Source organism: Mauremys mutica, chromosome 4 (assembly GCF_020497125.1).
Source record: "Mauremys mutica isolate MM-2020 ecotype Southern chromosome 4, ASM2049712v1, whole genome shotgun sequence".
NCBI classification, from domain to species: Eukaryota; Metazoa; Chordata; order Testudines; family Geoemydidae; genus Mauremys; species Mauremys mutica.
In genome coordinates this window covers 161,132,858-161,152,781 of record NC_059075.1, presented here as the reverse complement: position 1 = coordinate 161,152,781, position 19,924 = coordinate 161,132,858, and the positions used below count along the sequence as shown (strand labels likewise).

The 19,924-nt window shown below is 56.6% G+C and overlaps 1 protein-coding gene across 1 annotated transcript in view; it reads right to left on the bottom strand.

Moving 5' to 3' along the window:
* Positions 1-19,924, bottom strand: part of LOC123368060 (RING finger protein 112-like) — a 43,100-nt gene that overhangs the window by 22,320 nt on the left and 856 nt on the right. Inside the window, exons 2-8 of the mRNA XM_045012535.1 lie at positions 16,431-16,801; positions 15,627-15,842; positions 14,421-14,534; positions 13,967-14,071; positions 13,686-13,736; positions 12,303-12,359; positions 11,891-11,977 (exon numbers count right to left, since the gene is read on the bottom strand). Of these exons, the coding sequence (XP_044868470.1) occupies positions 11,891-11,977; positions 12,303-12,359; positions 13,686-13,736; positions 13,967-14,071; positions 14,421-14,534; positions 15,627-15,842; positions 16,431-16,679 (879 nt within the window). The 5' untranslated portion in view covers positions 16,680-16,801. The remainder of the gene's footprint in view (positions 1-11,890; positions 11,978-12,302; positions 12,360-13,685; positions 13,737-13,966; positions 14,072-14,420; positions 14,535-15,626; positions 15,843-16,430; positions 16,802-19,924) is intronic.

Sequence of the window (19,924 nt, the reverse complement as noted above, 5' to 3'; positions counted from 1 at the left end):
TGGGGAGGGCGGGGTCCTGTGGTTCAAGGGGTGGAGCCTTAGCTGGGGATCCCGTCCCCACTCACCTGTCTCTGGAGCCGGCGCAGCACGCAGTTCATCAGGAAGGATTTGCCCCGGCGCTGCTCCCCGATGATGGACACCAGGCAGACGGGGGCGGCCCCCACCCCACCCTGCTCCAGGCAGCGGCTCAGGGCCTCCTCGTCCAGGATCAGGTCCCCTTCCTCGTCCAGACGTACCAGCTGCACCGGGCGCCCCGGCTCTGGCTGAGCCCCCGGCCCCTGCTGCAGGGAGAGAGCAGGGTCAGACCTGGGATCCCACCCCTGAGCCAACTAGGCCCCTGCCCCTCAGATCAGATCCTCTTGAGCCATTTTCACCCCCATGAGCCAGCTAGTCCCTTGCCCCCAAATCAGAGGCAGCGCCCCCTAGAGAGGAAAGGCCACATGTCCCATTCCCCACCCCCTGATCCAGTCGGCAGGGCGGCTCCAGACCCCAGCACGCCAAGCGTGTGCTTGGGGCGGCATGCCGCGGGGGGCGCTCTGCCGGTCGCCGGGAGGGCGGCAGGTGGCTCTGGTGGACCTCCCACAGGCGTGCCGGTGGGGGGTCCACTGGTCCCGTGGCTTCGGTGGAGCATCCGCAGGGTCGCCTGCGGGAGGTCCACCGGAGCTGTGGGACCCAGCGGACCATCGGCAGGCACGTCTGCGTGAGGTCCACCGGAGCCGCGGGACCGGCGACAGGCAGAGCGCCCCCCGCGGCATGCTGCCGTGCTTGGGGGCGAAATTGCTAGAGCCGTCCCTGCCAGACGGTCCCCGCCTGGGGCCTGTGGGAGCCTGTGCCCCTTTCCCCTGATTCAGCCTGTCTGGTCTCACTGGCTCCATCTCTTCCCGCAGGGGTGCTGTGATTTTCTCCACCAGGGCTCTCAGCCGCGTGTCTGGGATCATCCTGTCCCTGGAACAGGGAGCCCGGCACTCAGGGCACTGGGACCCCCAGGCCGAGACCCCGATCCAGTGAGCCGCGAGGCATTCCCGGCAGAAGTTGTGGCCACACTCGATGGAGACGGGGTCATTCAAGACATCCAGGCAGATGGAGCAAGTGACGTCCTCCCGGAGTCGCTGCATCTCTCCAGATCCGCTGGGTGGGGGGAACCTACTGGGTCAGGACCTGGCACCCGTAGCAGAAGGGCTCTGCTGGAGGACGGCTGAGCTCTAACCCAGGTATGCCCCTTCCTGGCAGCAGGAGTCTGGGGAGAAGCGAGAGAACATGGAAATATTTCTGTGAACAAGCTGCGTGACTCAGTTTACCTGCACATTTTGCATTCCTGTCCCTTGGGTGGCACCAGAGCGAGAAGACGGATTCCAAGAAGCCATGGCGGAGACTGGTAGATTCCCAGGCCAGGAGGGACCAAGGCTGAGCTCCTGGATAACAGGCCAGAGAACTGCCCCCAGTTAATTCCTGGTTGAACGAGAGCAGATCTCCGAGAAACACATCCCGCCTTGATGGAGAATCCACCGCGGTGCTTTGTACATTGTTCCCATGGTCAATTCCCCTCCCTGGTAAACATAGACATCTTCTTTCCAGGCTGAATGTCTCCGGCTTCAACTTCCAGCCATGTGGTCACGTGAGACCTTTCTCTGCTGGCCTGAAGAGCCTGTTATTAAATATTTGATCCTTGTGTAGGCGCTTCTAGACTGGAGCAAGTCACCCCGGGAGATGGGAGCTTCTCTTTGCTAAGCTAAATAGCTTGAGCTCCTGGGATGTATCACTCCAGGCCACGTTTTGTAACCTTCTAACCCCTCTGCCCCCTCTCCAACATATTCACATCCTTCTTGAACTGCACCGGAACTGGACACAGGAGCCCAGCAGCGGTCGCACCAGGGCCGAATCCAGAGGTAAAATGACCTCTCTGCTCCTGCTTGGGATTCCCCTGTTTGGGCATCCTTAGCTCCTTTGGCCACACTGTCACACGGGGGCTCACGTCCCGCTGATTATCCCCCATGGCCCCCTGCACTCTGTCAGCATCTCTGCATCCCCGCAGAGAGAGAGAGAGAGACAGACAGACAGACAGACACACAAAATGGCTGATGCTTTCTGGCCGTATCACAGCTCACGTTGTTGGCTTGTGCCCAGACTAGCCTAGCGCTGGGGCTGTTTGTGAATCTGGGCTTTTCTCTGCTCCCTACAGCCTGGCAGATGTCATGTGCCAGGGGCTAATCACCGGCTGTGTCATGCCTGCCAGGGGCACAAGCCTCTGAGGGGTTTGATCTCAGTCCAGCTCGCTGCCGAGGGCAGCTGGGGAGACACAGGGGCTGCTGGAGCCTGAGTCCGGAAGGCACCGAGCTCGGCCTTAGGAAAGGCCACGCTCAGGGCATAGCAAGGAAATAGCTTCCTGCCTCTCATGCAGTGAGCTGGGTGCTGATTGGCCGAGCTTTCCTCCCGCTGCAGTGAGAGCAAATTCACCCTTTTGCCCTGGTAGAGCCCTGGGGGTTGGATGGGGAAACTGAGGCACAGAAAGGGGAAAGAACGTGCCCTGGCCTCACCCTACTCCCCTAGTGCTGGGATCTGGTCCCGGAGCACCAATGGCTCCCCAGTTTCCCACCCTGGGATCCCTCCCAGCCACCGATGCGCCCCAAAGGGGCCCTGCTCTCTCCATCCTACCAGCAGTGATGTCTCCTGAGCAAGCACCAAGACCGTCCCAATTCGTCTTTTCATCCTATGTGTATCCCCCCCCCCCGTTAATATAGAAAATGGGAATTTTGTTTCTCTCCCTCTTTGGACAAAATCTATCAGGCTTTCATCCACAGAAAAACTGCCAGTTTTGTAGGGCAGTTGGGGTTTTCCTGCAATCCCCCACTGCCGGAGGCAGGGGATTGCTGAGATGTGATAAGGCAAAGCAGTGCGCATCAGAGGCACAAACTAACCCATGGAAAGAGCCAGTCCCTCAGATGTTCACCACGCCCCCATAAAAAGAGGGGTTCTATATATTTGCTTGCTGGTTTTTAGAGACCCTTTTCAGGATGTGCAGGGCCCAATTCCAACATTTTCGGCGGGGCCCCGGCAGGAATGACAAAAAAAAAACATGTCAAAAAAAGCCTCTCATTTCTTAGCGACCGGTTCCCTACAAAAAGCTCTCATTTAAGGGATGTGCCGCAATATGTATTTTTTGTACCAATAGGGTTACCATACATCGTATTTTCCCAGGGGGCAGTTTAAAAGTTTAAAGTTTAAAAATTCCTCCCAGATGGCGATTTAAGAACCAAAAAACCTGATATGTCCGGGAAAACACAGATGTATGTTAACCTGATCTACAGGGTTTTTTTTAAAAGATGGGCCTGAACTAGAACTGAGCTCCGTTTCACATGTGTGGGTCCCCACCACTCCCTGGGGTGTGCTGGGATGTCTCGATTTTATAGGGACAGTCCCAATTTTTCGGTCTTTTTCTTATATAGGATCCTATTACCGCCCACCCCCTGTCCCAATTTTCACATTTGCTGTCTGGTCACCCTAGGGTGTGCACACGTGTGGGTCCCAGCTGCTCCCTGCCCCCCTCATTGAAGCAGGGTTACTGCCTTGGGAACTGCAGGGCACCAGTGGCCATGGGGCAGGCTGGAGGCAGGGCAGGGGCTGACTGGAGGTAGGGTCTGGCTGCAGGCAGGGCAAGGAATGCGGGGCTGGCTGGCGACAGAGGGGTGTGGGGTGGGCTGGCTGGCTTCAGGCAGGGCCACAGGGGTTGGCAGGGCTGGAGACAGAGGAGTGCAGGACTGGCTGGCTTCAGGCAGGGGGGTGGCTGGAAATAGGGCAGGGGGTGCGGGGTTGGTGCAGGCAGGGCAGAGGGTGCAGGGCTGGTGCGGGAAAGGCAGGAGGTGCAGCAGGGGCTGGCTGGAGACAGGGCAGGGGGTGCGGGGCTGGATGCTGGCAGGAGATGCAGCAGAGGCAGCTGGAGACCTGGCCCTTTAAATAGCCCCCACAGCCCCTGCTGGGAGCCCCAGGCCCTTTAAATTGCCCCCTGGGGAAGCCGTGCTGGTACAGCACGCAGGCTCTTGCCGGTACACCGTACTGGGGCTTGGGCGCGGGGCCCTCTTAGGGGTGGGGCCCGATTCAGGGGAATTGGTTGAATCGGCCTAAAGCCGGCCCTGACCCTTTTCCAGCTTCTCCCTCCAGCTGCAAAGGCTGAAAACACAAGGACTGGAAAAGCGGCTCCAAAGACCAACATATTGAACCCCTCTTCGGGGGGGGGGGGGAACATCTAGGGGTCCGGCTCTTCTTCCATAGATTAGCTTGTAAATGCCCTGATTGCGGCTAACGCAAGACAAGCCACTGTTCTGGGGGATTCCACGTGCCCAAGGGTTTGCTCTGGTTTTAGCTGGTTGAACTGGTCAGAGTTTGACAGTGTTTCAGATCACGCCATGAGCCAGACCCAGCATTGGGGGTAGATCAGGATCTGTCTGTGCCTGTCTCTGTGCCTCTGTCCTGCAACCCCACCCCCAGCTGCTGGGAATTTCCACCCCACAGGGAGACAAGACTTATCATGTGACTTGGCAATGCCCTAGCACAGTTAGGGAGGGTGGAAAATGAGGAACAAACAGGGACGACCCTGCCCCATGAGTGGGGGATAGACTGCGGGGGAGGATCCCACAACCTGGGGGAACAGAGCAGAGGGGACAATCCTGCCCCTTGGCAGGGGGGATAGACTGGGGGGAACGATCCTGCCCCTTGCGGGAGATGGGCTAGATTGGGGCAAACACCCTCAACACACCCTCCCTCCTTCACCCTCCACTCTTACCCAGCCAAATCTTCGCTTCTCTCCGTGCAGGCAAAATTTTGTGAGAGAAATGAAAGCGTAACTCCCTGTGACTTACCCTCACAGCAGCCCGGCTGGCGGGGTTTGAAGGGGGGTGGAGCAGCCCTGCTCTCACATTGATAGTGTGAGGGGGTGGGAGGCAGTGTGCGTGTGGGAGGGGAGCACAGAGTGGCCTGGAGAGGTGGGGCCAGGCTGGAAAAGCAAGTGACAGAGACTGGAGGGTGCAGAGACCCTTCATTCCCCGGATCCCCCCACCAGCTCTTCGGAGCAGCAGGGGCTGGAAGTGCACATGTTTTAAAGGGCACCGAAAGTGCCAAGAACTGTGATCAACTTGGAGGGGGGTGGGGAAGGGGGCAGACAGTTTGGCCAGAGATACACCCGCTTGTGAATTTCTGGATGTTACCACTGCCTCTCCGTCCAGAAATAACCTCCCAACGGCCTCCTCTCCGAAAGTGAGGCATTTCTTAGAACTCCAAACAAAAACCCTTAGCAAATGTTCAACTCTTTCCACTGCTGGGTAACGGTCACCTGGGGCTGAGATGCAGTCACCTCTGGGGTGGGACAGCTGAGGAACAGCAGCACAGCAACACTGCATGGGGACGGCTCGCCCAGTGCTGAGATGTAGCTGCCTCTTGGGTGGCTTCTTCAGATAAAGTGATCTTATGAATGGGTCCTTTACCTTTGGAACTCACTGCCCCATGAGCCCTGCTATGTATCCTGGATCTCTTGGCTGAGGCTTTTTACTCCTGTTTGATGGGCTCCTGTCTGGTATTTCCCAGGTTTGGGTTCTTTACATTAAGGGTGAACCACTCAATAAAACTCATAGACTTTAAGGTCAGAAGGTCATTTAGTCTGACCTCCTACACATTGAAGGCCACAGAACCTCACCACCCACTCCTGTAATAGACCCCTAACCTCTGGCTGAGTTACTGGATTCCTTCAGTCGTGGTTTAAGGACTTCAAGTTACAGAGAATCCACCATTTACACTAGTTTAAACCTGCAAGTGGCCCATGCCCCATGGTGCAGAAGAAGGCAACCCCTCCCCCCCAGGTCTCTGCCAATCTGGCCTGGGGGAAATTCCTTTCTAGTGTAACCCTTCTGCCCCTCTGAGTTGGCAGCAACAAGGGCCGGGTTCAGTATCCAGGGTTCCGTTTCAATAACACAATGCAAAACCGGCTCAAGCCCCCACCCAGTGACCTGGGATAATTACATACCACCCCCTTCCCCCCCGGGCGCTTCTAGGAGGCAATACTTCCCCTCTCGCAAGTACAGAGTCCGAGTGCAGCAAAATCCTTTTAATAAAGGAGGGAAACAATGTGGCATCACGTTGGCGAGACACCACAAACAGGATTATACACAAACCATAAGCAAAAAAACCCACCTCCAAGTATGTTTGGCACTGTCCTTTCCCCCTTAGGGTCTTAAGTCTGTCGGAGAAAAACTCTACACTAGGACCCATCAGTTTCCTCGCCGGACTATGCCAGGCTGAGTCAGCCCACCGTGGGTCGGATCTCCTAAAGATCCACTAGTTACCGGGCTTGCGTTAGAGCAGTCCTGATCATGAGCTTCCGCTTCACAGGGTACTCAGGGCGTCTTCCGATAACGATCACTCACACTGGTGTACACACACACACACACACCAAGGCCTCTTTTTTTCCTTTTTTTTTTTTTTTTAACCTTATCATCTCTTTTAAAAAATTTTTTTTTTTTTTAACATAGATGCATCTTTACCTGGTCCGGACCAATACCATGAGGCGGTATGACAACCCCTCTTGAGGCGGTAAAAACCCCTCAGCACCGGTGCATTCTAATGCATTTACCTATGCATTACCTTATGCATTTACCTATGCATTACCTTGGCCAACTCAGCAGTTCCCAGTACTGCTATAAACTAACCTTATTGGGGCCTCTCCCCAATACCACTTTGCATCTGATCCTGCTGCACAGTCAATAAGTTCAGATGGCGTGAGCCCAACAGAGACAGACGTCCTCACGGAAAGTCCTCCTCCGATACCCCAATAGAGATTTCAAAAGGTCTCATACCTCTCATGTGGCGCCATGGGGTTCGAAGGGGAATGATCCGTAGTAGTAGCCGTCTGTGGGTCCGTGGGCGTTGCCATCCCGGACGAGCCCCCAAATTGTCGGAGAAAAACTCAGTTCTCGCTTTTTGTTTGGGTGCAGCAAAATCAAATACTTTATTATTTCTCCAGTAATTACAATGGAGGGAGAGAGTGCCATAGGACACAGGGTCACGCCAGTCCCGGACAGGTCTCTCAACTGGTAAACAATTATAGCAAGCCTTTATACCTTTGTTACAGACAATTTCTAGCAATAATACAGACGGTAAAAAGCAACAAATACATTTTGTTTATACATAAGCCTTTTCTGCTATCTTATTTGTCTCATTACTAAGAAAAACAAGCCTGCATATTTGGTTAGACTGTTGCAAGGTCGTAATAACTTTGTACACAGTTCACTCTGTCTCACATTATCTTCTACAAATCTCACGTCATTAGGGTCACAGCTAGCCTAACTCATGCTAAGAAACTGACATTCATTAAGATCCCTTCAAATCCTTGTTAATTAGTTCCTGGCTTCCACAAGTCCAATCACCCCAAAGTCCAACAACCCAAAAGTCTCTGTCTCTGGGTCAGTGCCACCCCAGAGTTCAAAAGTTTATCTGCAGAGTTTTACCCCCCCAGCATGGGTGGAAATGGGGGGGGCACACATCCAGGGTGTTAAGGGACACCTTATGTGGGCCAGGGGCCAACTGCCCCGCCTCTCCGTGGAGTTCTGCTGCAGCCTTCACCACAACCAGCTCCACTCCACCAGCTGTGCCGCTCCTCCAGCCGACCTGTGAGCCGCTCCAGCCGCCCCTGCAAACCGCTCCACACTGCTCACTGTTCCATGGGCTGCTCCAACACGCTGCAAACTGCTCCGCTCTGCCAGCTGCTTGGCGATAGATCTTCAGGCTCCCCCACTAGTTAACACAGCACTCTGATCTCAGCTCAGTAAGCTTAGCTCTTTTAGTGATTTCAGCTTGTAGTAGGGGAGCCCCGGTGCTGGTGCACCATTAGCCCAACATGAATTCAGCTCAGCAGCCTCTAGATGGACTCCTAATGGATTCAAAATTAGCTCTGCTCTTCAACAGTGGAGAACGTACAATTGGTGTTCCAGGCCCTCAAAGGGGGCCCAGCCCATCACATACACACACCAGTCCCCAACCTCTCTCAATTCACTGGGTTTTGGCACCCATGTCCCTTGTCTAGCAAGCGCCACCCACTTAATGGTGAGACATCTCTGTCACAAAGCAGTCCCACAGTTCCTCATCCACACAAGCAGGGCAACAACACTCCACTCTTCCCGCCCCAACAACAAAGAAACTGGGGATCCCAGAGCTGTCAAAACAACCATCCCAGGCTGCCGCAAGCCACGCCGGGCGGGATGGGTGTGCCAATGCAAATACCTGAACTTCCCTTCCACACTCCCCACAATTCACCACCAGATGTCAGGGCAGAGCCCATCCTGATTCTACTTACACTAGTCCCAAATATGGCGATCAGCTAGACCCTGAGCTTGTGGGGGAGACCCACCAGCCAGACACTTGAGAAAGAATTCTCTGTAGTCAGTCAGAACCTATAAGGCAGGAACCCTTTGTCTGATTCCCCCCCACCCGCTGTGGAACAGTTTAGGAGTCCAAGATGTAGGTAGGTATCAGGTGACCAGGTCACTTGACTCTGTTGTCCATGAGTCCGTAGCATTATGGACCATCCACAGGAAGGCCAAGCCTTTTCACGGTCTATGGTGCTAGCTGATGGACCATTAGCACTGTCTGGCTTTCCCATTGGAGTCCCTGAAGTGTGAGCAGTGGGAGTGACCCAAAGCAGCAAAGATGAAATACAGATACACAAGTCAATATTCCTAACTTCATCTACAACAATGACACATGCATACAAATGGGATAATCACATTTAGTAAATTGTAACCTTTCCAGTGATACTGCACATGAGCCATCTTGCATAAAGCATATTTCAGTTATGACATTCACATCAAGTATATTTTCATAAAGCATCTCCCATCCCCAGTTTTTGAAAATGAAAACCAAATATAACTTTAAAAAAATGAGGAGTCCTTGTGGCACCTTAGAGACTAACAAATTTATTTGGGCATAAGCTTTCGTGGGCCAAAGGGGCCGGCTTGGAGCACCACAGCCAGGGCCAGGTTATTGATCAACTGACGTCAATGCGGTCGGGGCTGGATTCTGATCTTGATCATTCGGCTGTAAATCGATCAACGGCTATGTCCTTTTGGAATCTAGCTACTTGTTGTGAGTTATTTCTGTCTATTCCCAGAAATCTATCATCTATCTATCTATCCTCATCCACCCCCTCTATCTATCTATCCATCCATCCATCCCCAGACACCCCCTCTATCTATCTAACCCCAGACACCCCCTCTATCTATCTATCTATCTATCTATCTATCCCTTTGCCTAGAGGTTCCCAGTGCTCAGGGCTGGACAGAGCCTTGCCCGGGATGGGGGGCGATGGTTCGTTCTCACTATGTGTCCCCCTGCAGCAGGGGCTCCTGATCTGAACACCCTGCCCCTCATCCCCCTGCCATGGGGCGTTGGTGCCTGTTGTATTCTAAAACCATCCAAATTAGGCCCACATCCATCTTCCCACCATCTTCCTGATCAGGACAAGCCCCCCCGCTCCAACCTTGACCACCACACTTGGGCTGATGCCCGCCACAACACCCGCACTCACCACAGCCAGGACACTCCCTCCAATGTACAGGCCCAACCGCAGGGCCTTCTCTTTAAAGCGCTGTCCGTAGGCCGTTAGGAACTGGGATGTCTTCCCAGCCAGCCCCTGCTCCAGCACCTGCAGGGCAGCCTGTTTCTGGGGGTCCTTGCCCAGCAGCTCCCCCCGGCAATGCTTCAGCAGCTCCTGTTGTTTCCCCTCCAGCTGTCTCTTCATCTCCTCAGGCTTCACCCTCAGGCAGCAGGTTATACTCTGGTGGCCATGGTCCTGCCCGAAGCGGGGAGAGGTCAGTCATTAGGGATGGGCAATAGTGTTACCCAGCCACGGGGTGCCGCTGACTCATATACCCACAGCCCCCTCCAACCCACAGACCCCTGCTATCCCAGCCCTGCTCCCCTGAGCTCTGCCGGTGCCCCTCACTCCCAACTCCCAGCCCCTCTGCGCTCACCAGCTCCTGCACAAATTGTTCATATTCCCTCCTGGCGGCTTCTACTGCTTTGCTGTTTTTCTTCTGTCTCATCGCTGCAAATGCTTCAGCCATCTGTGGGGGGAGAGGGGATGGGGTGAGGGGTGGGGACTGGACCATCTCTGGACTGGGAGCCCCCCTTCCACTCACCACCTTCTCCCCCGTCCTCCAGGACCCTGCTCCCCGCTATCACCTCCCCACTGGCCCCCAACCCCCCACATTTTCTCAGAGCCAGGGGGCAGCCCCCCAATGACCCCACAGTCATGGCCACATTGCCGCCCCCCAGTGGAGAGGGCTGATTCTCTGGTGGGGTTCCCTGAGGGTCCCTTTATCTCTTGGGGGATGGGGGTCCCTGATCAGGTCAGTGGGGGCAGCTGTTGTGGTGCCCCCTCCTGGCCTAGTGTGATTGGCCAATGGCAGGAGGATCTGGAGTCAGGGTTCAATAGAACTAGTGTCCTTCCCCACAAATCAGAGAGGTTGAGGGAGAGGCAAGCTGGTACCTTCACAGGGGAGGAGAAGTCGTAGCATTTGGTCTTCAAGTATCGGGAGACGTCCTATAGGGAATAACGCCCGGGGGAGCTGGGATCAGGGACAGCTCAGCCTGCTCATTGGTGAGCCCCCCTGTCCTACTCCGCCCCCATCCCACTCCCTGCAGCACAGCGCCCCCTACTGAGGTCCCCTCCCCTCTCCCTGCAGTACAGCTCCCCCTACTGATCCCCCATCCCACTCCCTGCAGCACAGCGCCCCCTCCTGAGCGCCCATCCCACTCACTGCAGCCCAGCGCCCCCTACTGAGCCCCCATCCCACTCCCTGCAGCACAGCGCCCCCTGCTGAGCCCCCCTCACCACTCCCTGCAGCACAGTGCCCCTTACTGTGCCCCCCACACCATCCTCTGCAGCACAGTGCCAACTCCTGAGTCCCCACCCGCCTCGTTGTGGCCATTTTTGCTGTCTCCCATCCAGGTCCCCGCTCCCCTTTAGCAGACCCAATTCTCCCACCTTGATCCTGGCAGCCACCCGAGCCCCGGTCAGCACGTGCCCGGCTCGGTCCGTCCGGACGTGTGTCCCTGCTGAGCGCATCACGCTGGTGACGTAGTCACACAGGCACTGCCGGAAATCCTCATCCATGTCTGCAGGGGGAAAAGGACCCAGGCATCAGGGAGGGACCCAGGTGTCCAGGTCAGGACACAAATTAAATGGGGGATTTAGCGGGAAGGTTTGTGCCATTGTAAATCTCTGGGCAACAGCTGCTTAGCACCCTCCCACACCCCACTGCCTAGGGGAGCAGTGGGGGTGGGGGTGAGTAACAGGGAGAGGCTGCAGTGGGCGGGTGCCAGGGGACCTATCAAGACCTAAAAGGGGGGAACCAGCTGTGTCCCCAGCACAGGACCCCAGCAGTGTCCCCTCATGTCCCTCTCCCTTCCCGCACAGCTCCCATGACCTAGTGAGCGCCCCTGTGCAGTGAGCAGGAGAGTCCATTCTAAGCCAAGGGGGGTGAGCTGGGCACTGGGATTATGGGGTGGGGGCAACGCAGGAGGGGAAGATGGGGGCAGGGACGTAGGTAGAGGGGGGTTGGGGTGTAACCCGCAGGGAAGAGGGGTCTCTTACCGCTTGGTGTCCCTGCCCTGCTCTTGGTGAACCGAGTGCCAGGGTGGGGCAGTAGGTAGCACCGGGTCCCTCTCGCCCTCAGGGCTCCCAACACCAGGGGCTGCTCAGCAGAATCCTCCAGGTCCTGCAGGAGTTAAAACAACATTTGCGGCCGTCAGCTAGAAATCAGACCTGCCAGGGAAACATTCAGCTCCGCCCCAAAGCCAGAGTTTGCTGTTTCCATGAACACACGTGGTGCCCGGCTCTGGTCATTACCCGTGTGATGTCTTTGAGATACCCCTGTCCCTCATCTGCGCCATAGGCTCCGGAGAGCTGCCAGTCTCGCACCAACAGGTCCAGGCGCTGCAACAGGGAGCACAGGAGAAGGGTCACACTGGGGCTGGGGGCACAGAGAACAGACCAGAGCTGGAGGCTGCCGCCGAACCCAGCCACCAAAACCAAGACCCTGGGCATGACGTGGGCATGAAGGGAAAATAATGGGGGCAGGGATTGGCTGTTTACTCTGGGTTTGTCCAGCGCCTGGCACAACAGGGTCCTAGTTTAGGAAGTGCGGGGGGGGGGGGGGTGAGGTGCTCTGGCAATAGAGACAATGAATAATAAGAATCAGGTGGGGTGATGGGAGTGGGGGGTGGAACCAGCATTGGGTTGATGGGAAACGAGGACTCACCTGGATTGGGGGCAGATTGCAGGTCTCTCCGACCTCCTTTGCAACATGAACGAACATCTGAGATGCAGCAAGAGAGAGAGACAAGGAATTTTTTTTCCATCTTGAACAAAAGATCCCGCCCCCCCAGGTGTCTGAAGGTGATCCAGCAAGATTGGTGATGCCAAATAAACATGTGACATAAAGATCATTGAAACTAAATAAAATCCAAACAACGTTAAGTGAAAACTGATCACTGAAGAGAGAAAATTGATTAAACGAGAGAAAAAATAGTTTCAAATGCCAATAATTCAACACTAGTAATCACAGATTATTAGTTATTCTAATCACGAGTTATTATAAAAGCAATAACTAAACTCAGAAAAGCCAATTGGTGACTATAGAAAACCATTAATTGAAGGCACAGAAAGCCGATAATGGAACTCAGCAAACCAGTAATCGGAGTCAGAAAAGAAGTAATCAAAGGCAGAAAACTAGCCATTGAAATCAGAAAACAAGGTACGGAAACGAGAAAAGCAGTGAAAGAAAATCAATCAATGAACTAATAATTAATATCTGAAAACCGATGGTCAAAAACAGGAAACCACTAATCATAGAATCATAGAATATCGGGGTGGAAGGGACCTCAGGAGGTCATCTAGTCCAACCCCCTGCTCAAAGCAGGGCCAATCCCCAACTAAATCATCCCAGCCAGGGCTTTGTCAAGACTGACCTTAAAAACCTCTAAGGATGGAGATTCCACCACCTCGCTAGGTAACCCATTTCCAGTGCTTCACCATCCTCCTAGTGAAAAAGTTTTTCCTAATATCCAACCTAAACCTCCCCCACTGCAACTTGAGATCATTACTCCCTCGTTCTGTCATCTACTATCACTGAAAACAGTCTAGATCCATCCTCTATGGAAACCCCTTTCAGGTAGTTGAAAGCAGCTATCAAATCCCCCCTCACTCTTCTCTTCTGCAGACTAAACAATCCCAGTTCCCTCAGCCTCTCCTCAGAAGTCAACCTGAGTCCGCAGGCGCATTGCCGATCACTTAAGGGAGTCGACCAGGACACAGAAATCTCTTCTCCACCTGTAATGACCAACCCCCCAGAGCTAACACGGCTAATAATAAGAGCTGCCAGATAATGGTAATTAACCGTGAATACGACAATTGTAAATATGGTATAAATACTCATCACCTGGTACTGTTCAGACTCTCTGCAACTAAACCCCGGCCTAGGGGGAGATCTCTGGGACTTTCTAACCATCAATAACAGCCCCAAAGCCTATAGACTTCCCCCTCTCCAATCCTAGCAGTGCCTGGACTCCTGGGTCCTTCCCAGCAGGGCCAAGGCTGAGAGGTCAGTGTCAGTAGAGCCGTGTGTATCCTCTGCCCCACCCACCTCCAAATAATCTGCCTCCGTCCGGGTAAACGTGCTGGAAATGTTAAAAATCTAGAAAATAATCAAAAGAAAAGGTGAGTGCCCCCTGCCGAGCCCCACACCTCACCCCAGCACGGCCCCCCTGCCGAGCCTCCTTCCACTCCCTGCTCCCCGGCGCCCCCTGCTGGGCCTCCTATCATTCCCTGAATCACAGTGCCCCCTGCTGAGCCCCCCACCTGCCCCCACTGCACGGTGCCCGCTCCTGAATCCCCCACCCACTCCCCATAGCACGGCGCCCCCACCCAGTAGGAGCTGAGCAATATGCTGAACACGGAGAGCTTGATGCTGGTCTCCATGCGGCGCTGCAGGTCCAGGGAGCCCTCGGTGTCCACCAGGAACACGGCCACCTGCAGGGACAGACACATGGACAGATCCACCGGCCACAGCGACGGGCGCCCTGCCCTGACGCCACCCTCGCCCCGACCAGCCCTGGCACCTCCGCTGCCCGGCTCCCTGGGGTCTGCCCTGGGCACGCTGGCTGGGGACGGGCCCTGGGGGAGCAGGATCAAACTCTGAACAGCCATAACTGCACCCCAGTGTGTCCATAGGGAGCCCCAGGGCTGGGACCCTGCCCCCCCCAGCTTCCCCCATTCTCCCCCTCCAGCCTCCCTGCTCCCCACAGGATCCTGTCCCCCACTTCCCCTCATTCCCCTTCCCTAGTGCCCCATCCCCCATCCACCGGCCTGCCCCACTCACCTTTCTCCCCTGGGCCTGGACCCAGAGGGGCTGGCCCCACATCCACACCCCCTTCGTCACGGTCGCCGTCCCGGCACGACATTCAAACCCTCCCAGGGCCATGCGCTCTTGGTTCTGTAGGGGGGAAACCAGAGACAGGGGTTGTGGGAATGCAGTTTGGGGGGGTTGGGGTGCTCAGGGTGCAGGGGATGGGTGGGGACCTCTGGGGCAGGAGGAGGGGCCACGGCTGAGGAGGGTGAGGTTTCGGCTGCAGTGGCCGGGGCCTGGCACAGGGAGAGGACACTGCCTGGGGACGGGGCAGGACCTTTGGTATAAGGGGTGTGGGCTGCAGTGAAGCAGGCAGGGGACTCCCCGGGTCAGGTGCAGCATGCGGTGAAAGGGGCGGGGCCATGGCTGCAGATGGTTGGGCCTGTGGTGTTGGGGGTGTGGCCTGCATAGGGTTGCCAACTTTCTAATGGCGGGAAACCAAAACACTTGCCCCGCCCCTGGCCCCAAGGCCCCGCCCCACCCCTTCCCCCCAAGGCCCCGCCCCCTGCTCACTCCTGTCCCCCTTCTTCCTTCGCGTGCTGTCCGCACACACTCCCCGACTCACCCGCTGCCGCTGGGAGGAGCTGATGTGAAGCCTGCCCCGATCAGGGCCCAGCGGGGCGGAGGGTGGGCCGGGGCACAGCAGTATACAGCAGGGGTTGGTCCCCAGAGCAAGGGGGCAGGGAGGGGTCGGTCCCCATACCGAGGGCCCGGAGCCGGGGCATTCGGGGTGCGATGGGACAGAAGGAGGGGCAGGCAGGATCCCCTCCCCCCGGGCGGTGGCACCTTCCTCTTGGAGCCTGGTCCAGAAGCAGCCACTGCTCTCTGTCCGGCTTCAGCAGCTGAGCAGAGAGTATCTCCTCCATGTGGCTCCAGCCGCCCCCGGAGCTGCTGCTCTTCCCGGCCCCCGGCGGCAGAGGCCGGTTACTGTGACCAACCGGACTTTTAGTGTCCAGTCAGCTGTTCTGACTGGAGGCTGCCAGGTTGCCTTTTTGACCGAAAACTGGACACCTGGCAACATAGGCCTGAGGTGAAGAGATCAGAGGCCCTTGCTGCGGAGAGCAACCCTTATCTGGGGTGGGCGGGGTCTGTGGTTCAGGGGGCAGGGCCTTATCTGGGGTGGGCGGGGTCTGTGGTTCAAGGGGTGCAGCCTTAGCTGGGGCTCCCGTCCCCACTCACCGGGCTTTGGAGCCGGCGCAGCAGGCAGTTCATCAGGAAGGATTTGCCCCGGCGCTGCTCCCCGATGATGGACACCAGGCAGACGGGGGCGGCCCCCACCCCACCCTGCTCCAGGCAGCGGCTCAGGGCCTCCTCGTCCAGGATCAGGTCCCCTTCCTCGTCCAGATGCACCAGCTGCACCGGGCGCCCCGGCTCCGGCTGAGCCCCCGGCCCCTGCTGCAGGGAGAGAGCAGGGTCAGACCTGGGATCCCACCCCTGAGCCAACTAGGCCCCTGCCCCTCAGATCAGATCCTCTTGAGCCATTTTCACCCCCATGAGCCAGCCAGTCCCTTGCCCCCAAATCAGAGGCAGCGCCCCCTAGAGAGGAAAGGCCACATGTCCCATTCCCCACCCCCTGATTCAGTCGGCAGGGGCGGCTCCAGACCCCAGCAAGCCAAGCGTGTGCTTGGGGCGGCATGCCGCGGGGGGCGCTCTGCTGGTCGCCGGGAGGGCGGCAGGTGGCTCCGGTGGACCTCCCGCAGGCGTGCCTGCGGAGGGTCCACTGGTCCCGCGGCTTCGGTGGAGCATCCGCAGGGTCGCCTGCGGGAGGTCCACCGGAGCTGTGGGACCCAGCGGACCATCGGCAGGCACGTCTGCGTGAGGTCCACCGGAGCCGCAGGACTGGCGACAGGCAGAGCGCCCCCCGCGGCATGCTGCCGTGCTTGGGGCAGCGAAATTGCTAGAGCCGTCCCTGTCAGCCGGTCCCCGCCTGGGGCCTGTGGGAGCCTGTGCCCCTTTCCCCTGATTCAGCCTGTCTGGTCTCACTGGCTCCATCTCTTCCCGCAGGGGTGCTGTGATTTTCTCCACCAGGGCTCTCAGCCGCGTGTCTGGGATCATCCTGTCCCTGGAACAGGGAGCCCGGCACTCAGGGCACTGGGACCCCCAGGCCGAGACCCCGATCCAGTGAGCCGCGAGGCAGCCCCGGCAGAAGTTGTGGCCGCATTCGATGGAGACGGGGTCATTCAAGACATCCAGGCAGATGGAGCAGGTGACGTCCTCCCGGAGTCGCTGCATCTCTCCAGACCCGCTGGGTGTGGGGAACCTACTGGGTCAGGACCTGGCACCCGGAGCAGAAGGGCTCTGCTGGAGGACGGCTGAGTTCTAACCCAGGTGTGCCCCTTCCTGGCAGCAGGAGTCTGGGGAGAAGTGAGAGAACATGGAAATATTTCTGTGAACAAGCTGCGTGACTCAGTTTACCTGCACATTTTGCATTCCTGTCCCTTGGGTGGCACCAGAGCGAGAAGACGGATTCCAAGAAGCCATGGCGGAGACTGGTAGATTCCCAGGCCAGGAGGGACCAAGGCTGAGCTCCTGGATAACAGGCCAGAGAACTGCCCCCAGTTAATTCCTGGTTGAACGAGAGCAGATCTCCGAGAAACACATCCCGCCTTGATGGAGAATCCACCGCGGTGCTTTGTACATTGTTCCCATGGTCAATTCCCCTCCCTGGCAAACATGGACATCTTCTTTCCAGGCTGAATGTCTCCGGCTTCAACTTCCAGCCAATGGATCACGTGAGACCTTTCTCTGCTGGCCTGAAGAGCCTGTTATTAAATATTTGATTCCCAGGTAGGTGCTTCTAGACTGGAGCAAGTCACCCCGGGAGGTGGGAGCTTCTCTTTGCTAAGCTAGATAGCTTGAGCTCCTGGGATCTATCACTCCAGGCCACGTTTTGTAACCTTCTAACCCCTCTACCCCCTCTCCAACATATTCACATCCTTCTTGAACTGCACCGGAACTGGACACAGGAGCCCAGCAGCGGTCGCACCAGGGCCGAATCCAGAGGTAAAATGACCTCTCTGCTCCTGCTTGGGATTCCCCTGTTTGGGCATCCTTAGCTCCTTTGGCCACACTGTCACACGGGGGCTCACATCCCGCTGATTATTCCCCATGGCCCCCTGCACTCTGTCAGCATCTCTGCATCCCCGCAGAGAGAGAGAGAGAGACAGACAGACAGACACACAAAATGGCTGATGCTTTCTGGCCGTATCACAGCTCACGTTGTTGGCTTGTGCCCAGACTAGCCTAGCGCTGGGGCTGTTTGTGAATCTGGGCTTTTCTCTGCTCCCTACAGCCTGGCAGATGTCATGTGCCAGGGGCTAATCACCGGCTGTGTCGTGCCTGCCAGGGGCACAAGCCTCTGAGGGGTTTGATCTCAGTCCAGCTCGCTGCCGAGGGCAGCTGGGGAGACACAGGGGCTGCTGGAGCCTGAGTCCGGAAGGCACCGAGCTCGGCCTTAGGAAAGGCCACGCTCAGGGCATAGCAAGGAAATAGCTTCCTGCCTCTCATGCAGTGAGCTGGGTGCTGATTGGCCGAGCTTTCCTCCCGCTGCAGTGAGAGCAAATTCACCCTTTTGCCCTGGTAGAGCCCTGGGGGTTGGATGGGGAAACTGAGGCACAGAAAGGGGAAAGAACGTGCCCTGGCCTCACCCTACTCCCCTAGTGCTGGGATCTGGTCCCGGAGCACCAATGGCTCCCCAGTTTCCCACCCTGGGATCCCTCCCAGCCACCGATGCGCCCCAAAGGGGCCCTGCTCTCTCCATCCTACCAGCAGTGATGTCTCCTGAGCAAGCACCAAGACCGTCCCAATTCGTCTTTTCATCCTATGTGTATCCCCCCCCGTTAATATAGTAAATGGGAATTTTGTTTCTCTCCCTCTTTGGACAAAATCTATCAGGCTTTCATCCACAGAAAAACTGCCAGTTTTGTAGGGCAGTTGGGGTTTTCCTGCAATCCCCCACTGCCGGAGGCAGGGGATTGCTGAGATGTGATAAGGCAAAGCAGTGCGCATCAGAGGCACAAACTAACCCATGGAAAGAGCCAGTCCCTCAGATGTTCACCACGCCCCCATAAAAAGAGGGGTTCTATATATTTGCTTGCTGGTTTTTAGAGACCCTTTTCAGGATGTGCAGGGCCCAATTCCAACATTTTCGGCGGGGCCCCGGCAGGAATGACAAAAAAAAAACCATGTCAAAAAAAGCCTCTCATTTCTTAGCGACCGGTTCCCTACAAAAAGCTCTCATTTAAGGGATGTGCCGCAATATGTATTTTTTGTACCAATAGGGTTACCATACATCGTATTTTCCCAGGGGGCAGTTTAAAAGTTTAAAGTTTAAAAATTCCTCCCAGATGGCGATTTAAGAACCAAAAAACCTGATATGTCCGGGAAAACACAGATGTATGTTAACCTGATCTACAGGTTTTTTTTTAAAAGATGGGCCTGAACTAGAACTGAGCTCCGTTTCACATGTGTGGGTCCCCACCACTCCCTGGGGTGTGCTGGGATGTCTCGATTTTATTGGGACAGTCCCAATTTTTCGGTCTTTTTCTTATATAGGATCCTATTACCGCCCACCCCCTGTCCCAATTGTCACGTTTGCTGTCTGGTCACCCTAGGGTGTGCACACGTGTGGGTCCCAGCTGCTCCCTGCCCCCCTCATTGAAGCAGGGTTACTGCCTTGGGAACTGCAGGGCACCAGTGGCCATGGGGCTGGCTGGAGGCAGGGCAGGGGCTGACTGGAGGTAGGGTCTGGCTGCAGGCAGGGCAAGGAATGCGGGGCTGGCTGGCAACAGAGGGGTGTGGGGTGGGCTGGCTGGCTTCAGGCAGGGCCACAGGGGTTGGCAGGGCTGGAGACAGAGGAGTGCAGGACTGGCTGGCTTCAGGCAGGGGGGTGGCTGGAAATAGGGCAGGGGGTGCGGGGTTGGTGCAGGCAGGGCAGAGGGTGCAGGGCTGGTGCGGGAAAGGCAGGAGGTGCAGCAGGGGCTGGCTGGAGACAGGGCAGGGGGTGCGGGGCTGGATGCTGGCAGGAGATGCAGCAGAGGCAGCTGGATACCTGGCCCTTTAAATAGCCCCCACAGCCCCTGCTGGGAGGCCCAGGCCCTTTAAATTGCCCCCTGGGGAAGCCGTGCTGGTACAGCACGCAGGCTCTTGCCGGTACACCGTACTGGGGCTTGGGCGCGGGGCCTTCTTAGGGGTGGGGCCCGATTCAGGGGAATTGGTTGAATCGGCCTAAAGCCGGCCCTGACCCTTTTCCAGCTTCTCTCTCCAGCTGCAAAGGCTGAAAACACAAGGACTGGAAAAGCGGCTCCAAAGACCAATATATTGAACCCCTCTTTGGGGGGGGGGGGTGAACATCTAGGGGTCCGGCTCTTTTTCCATAGATTAGCTTGTAAATGCCCTGATTGCGGCTAACGCAAGACAAGCCACTGTTCTGGGGGATTCCACGTGCCCAAGGGTTTGCCCTGGTTTTAGCTGGTTGA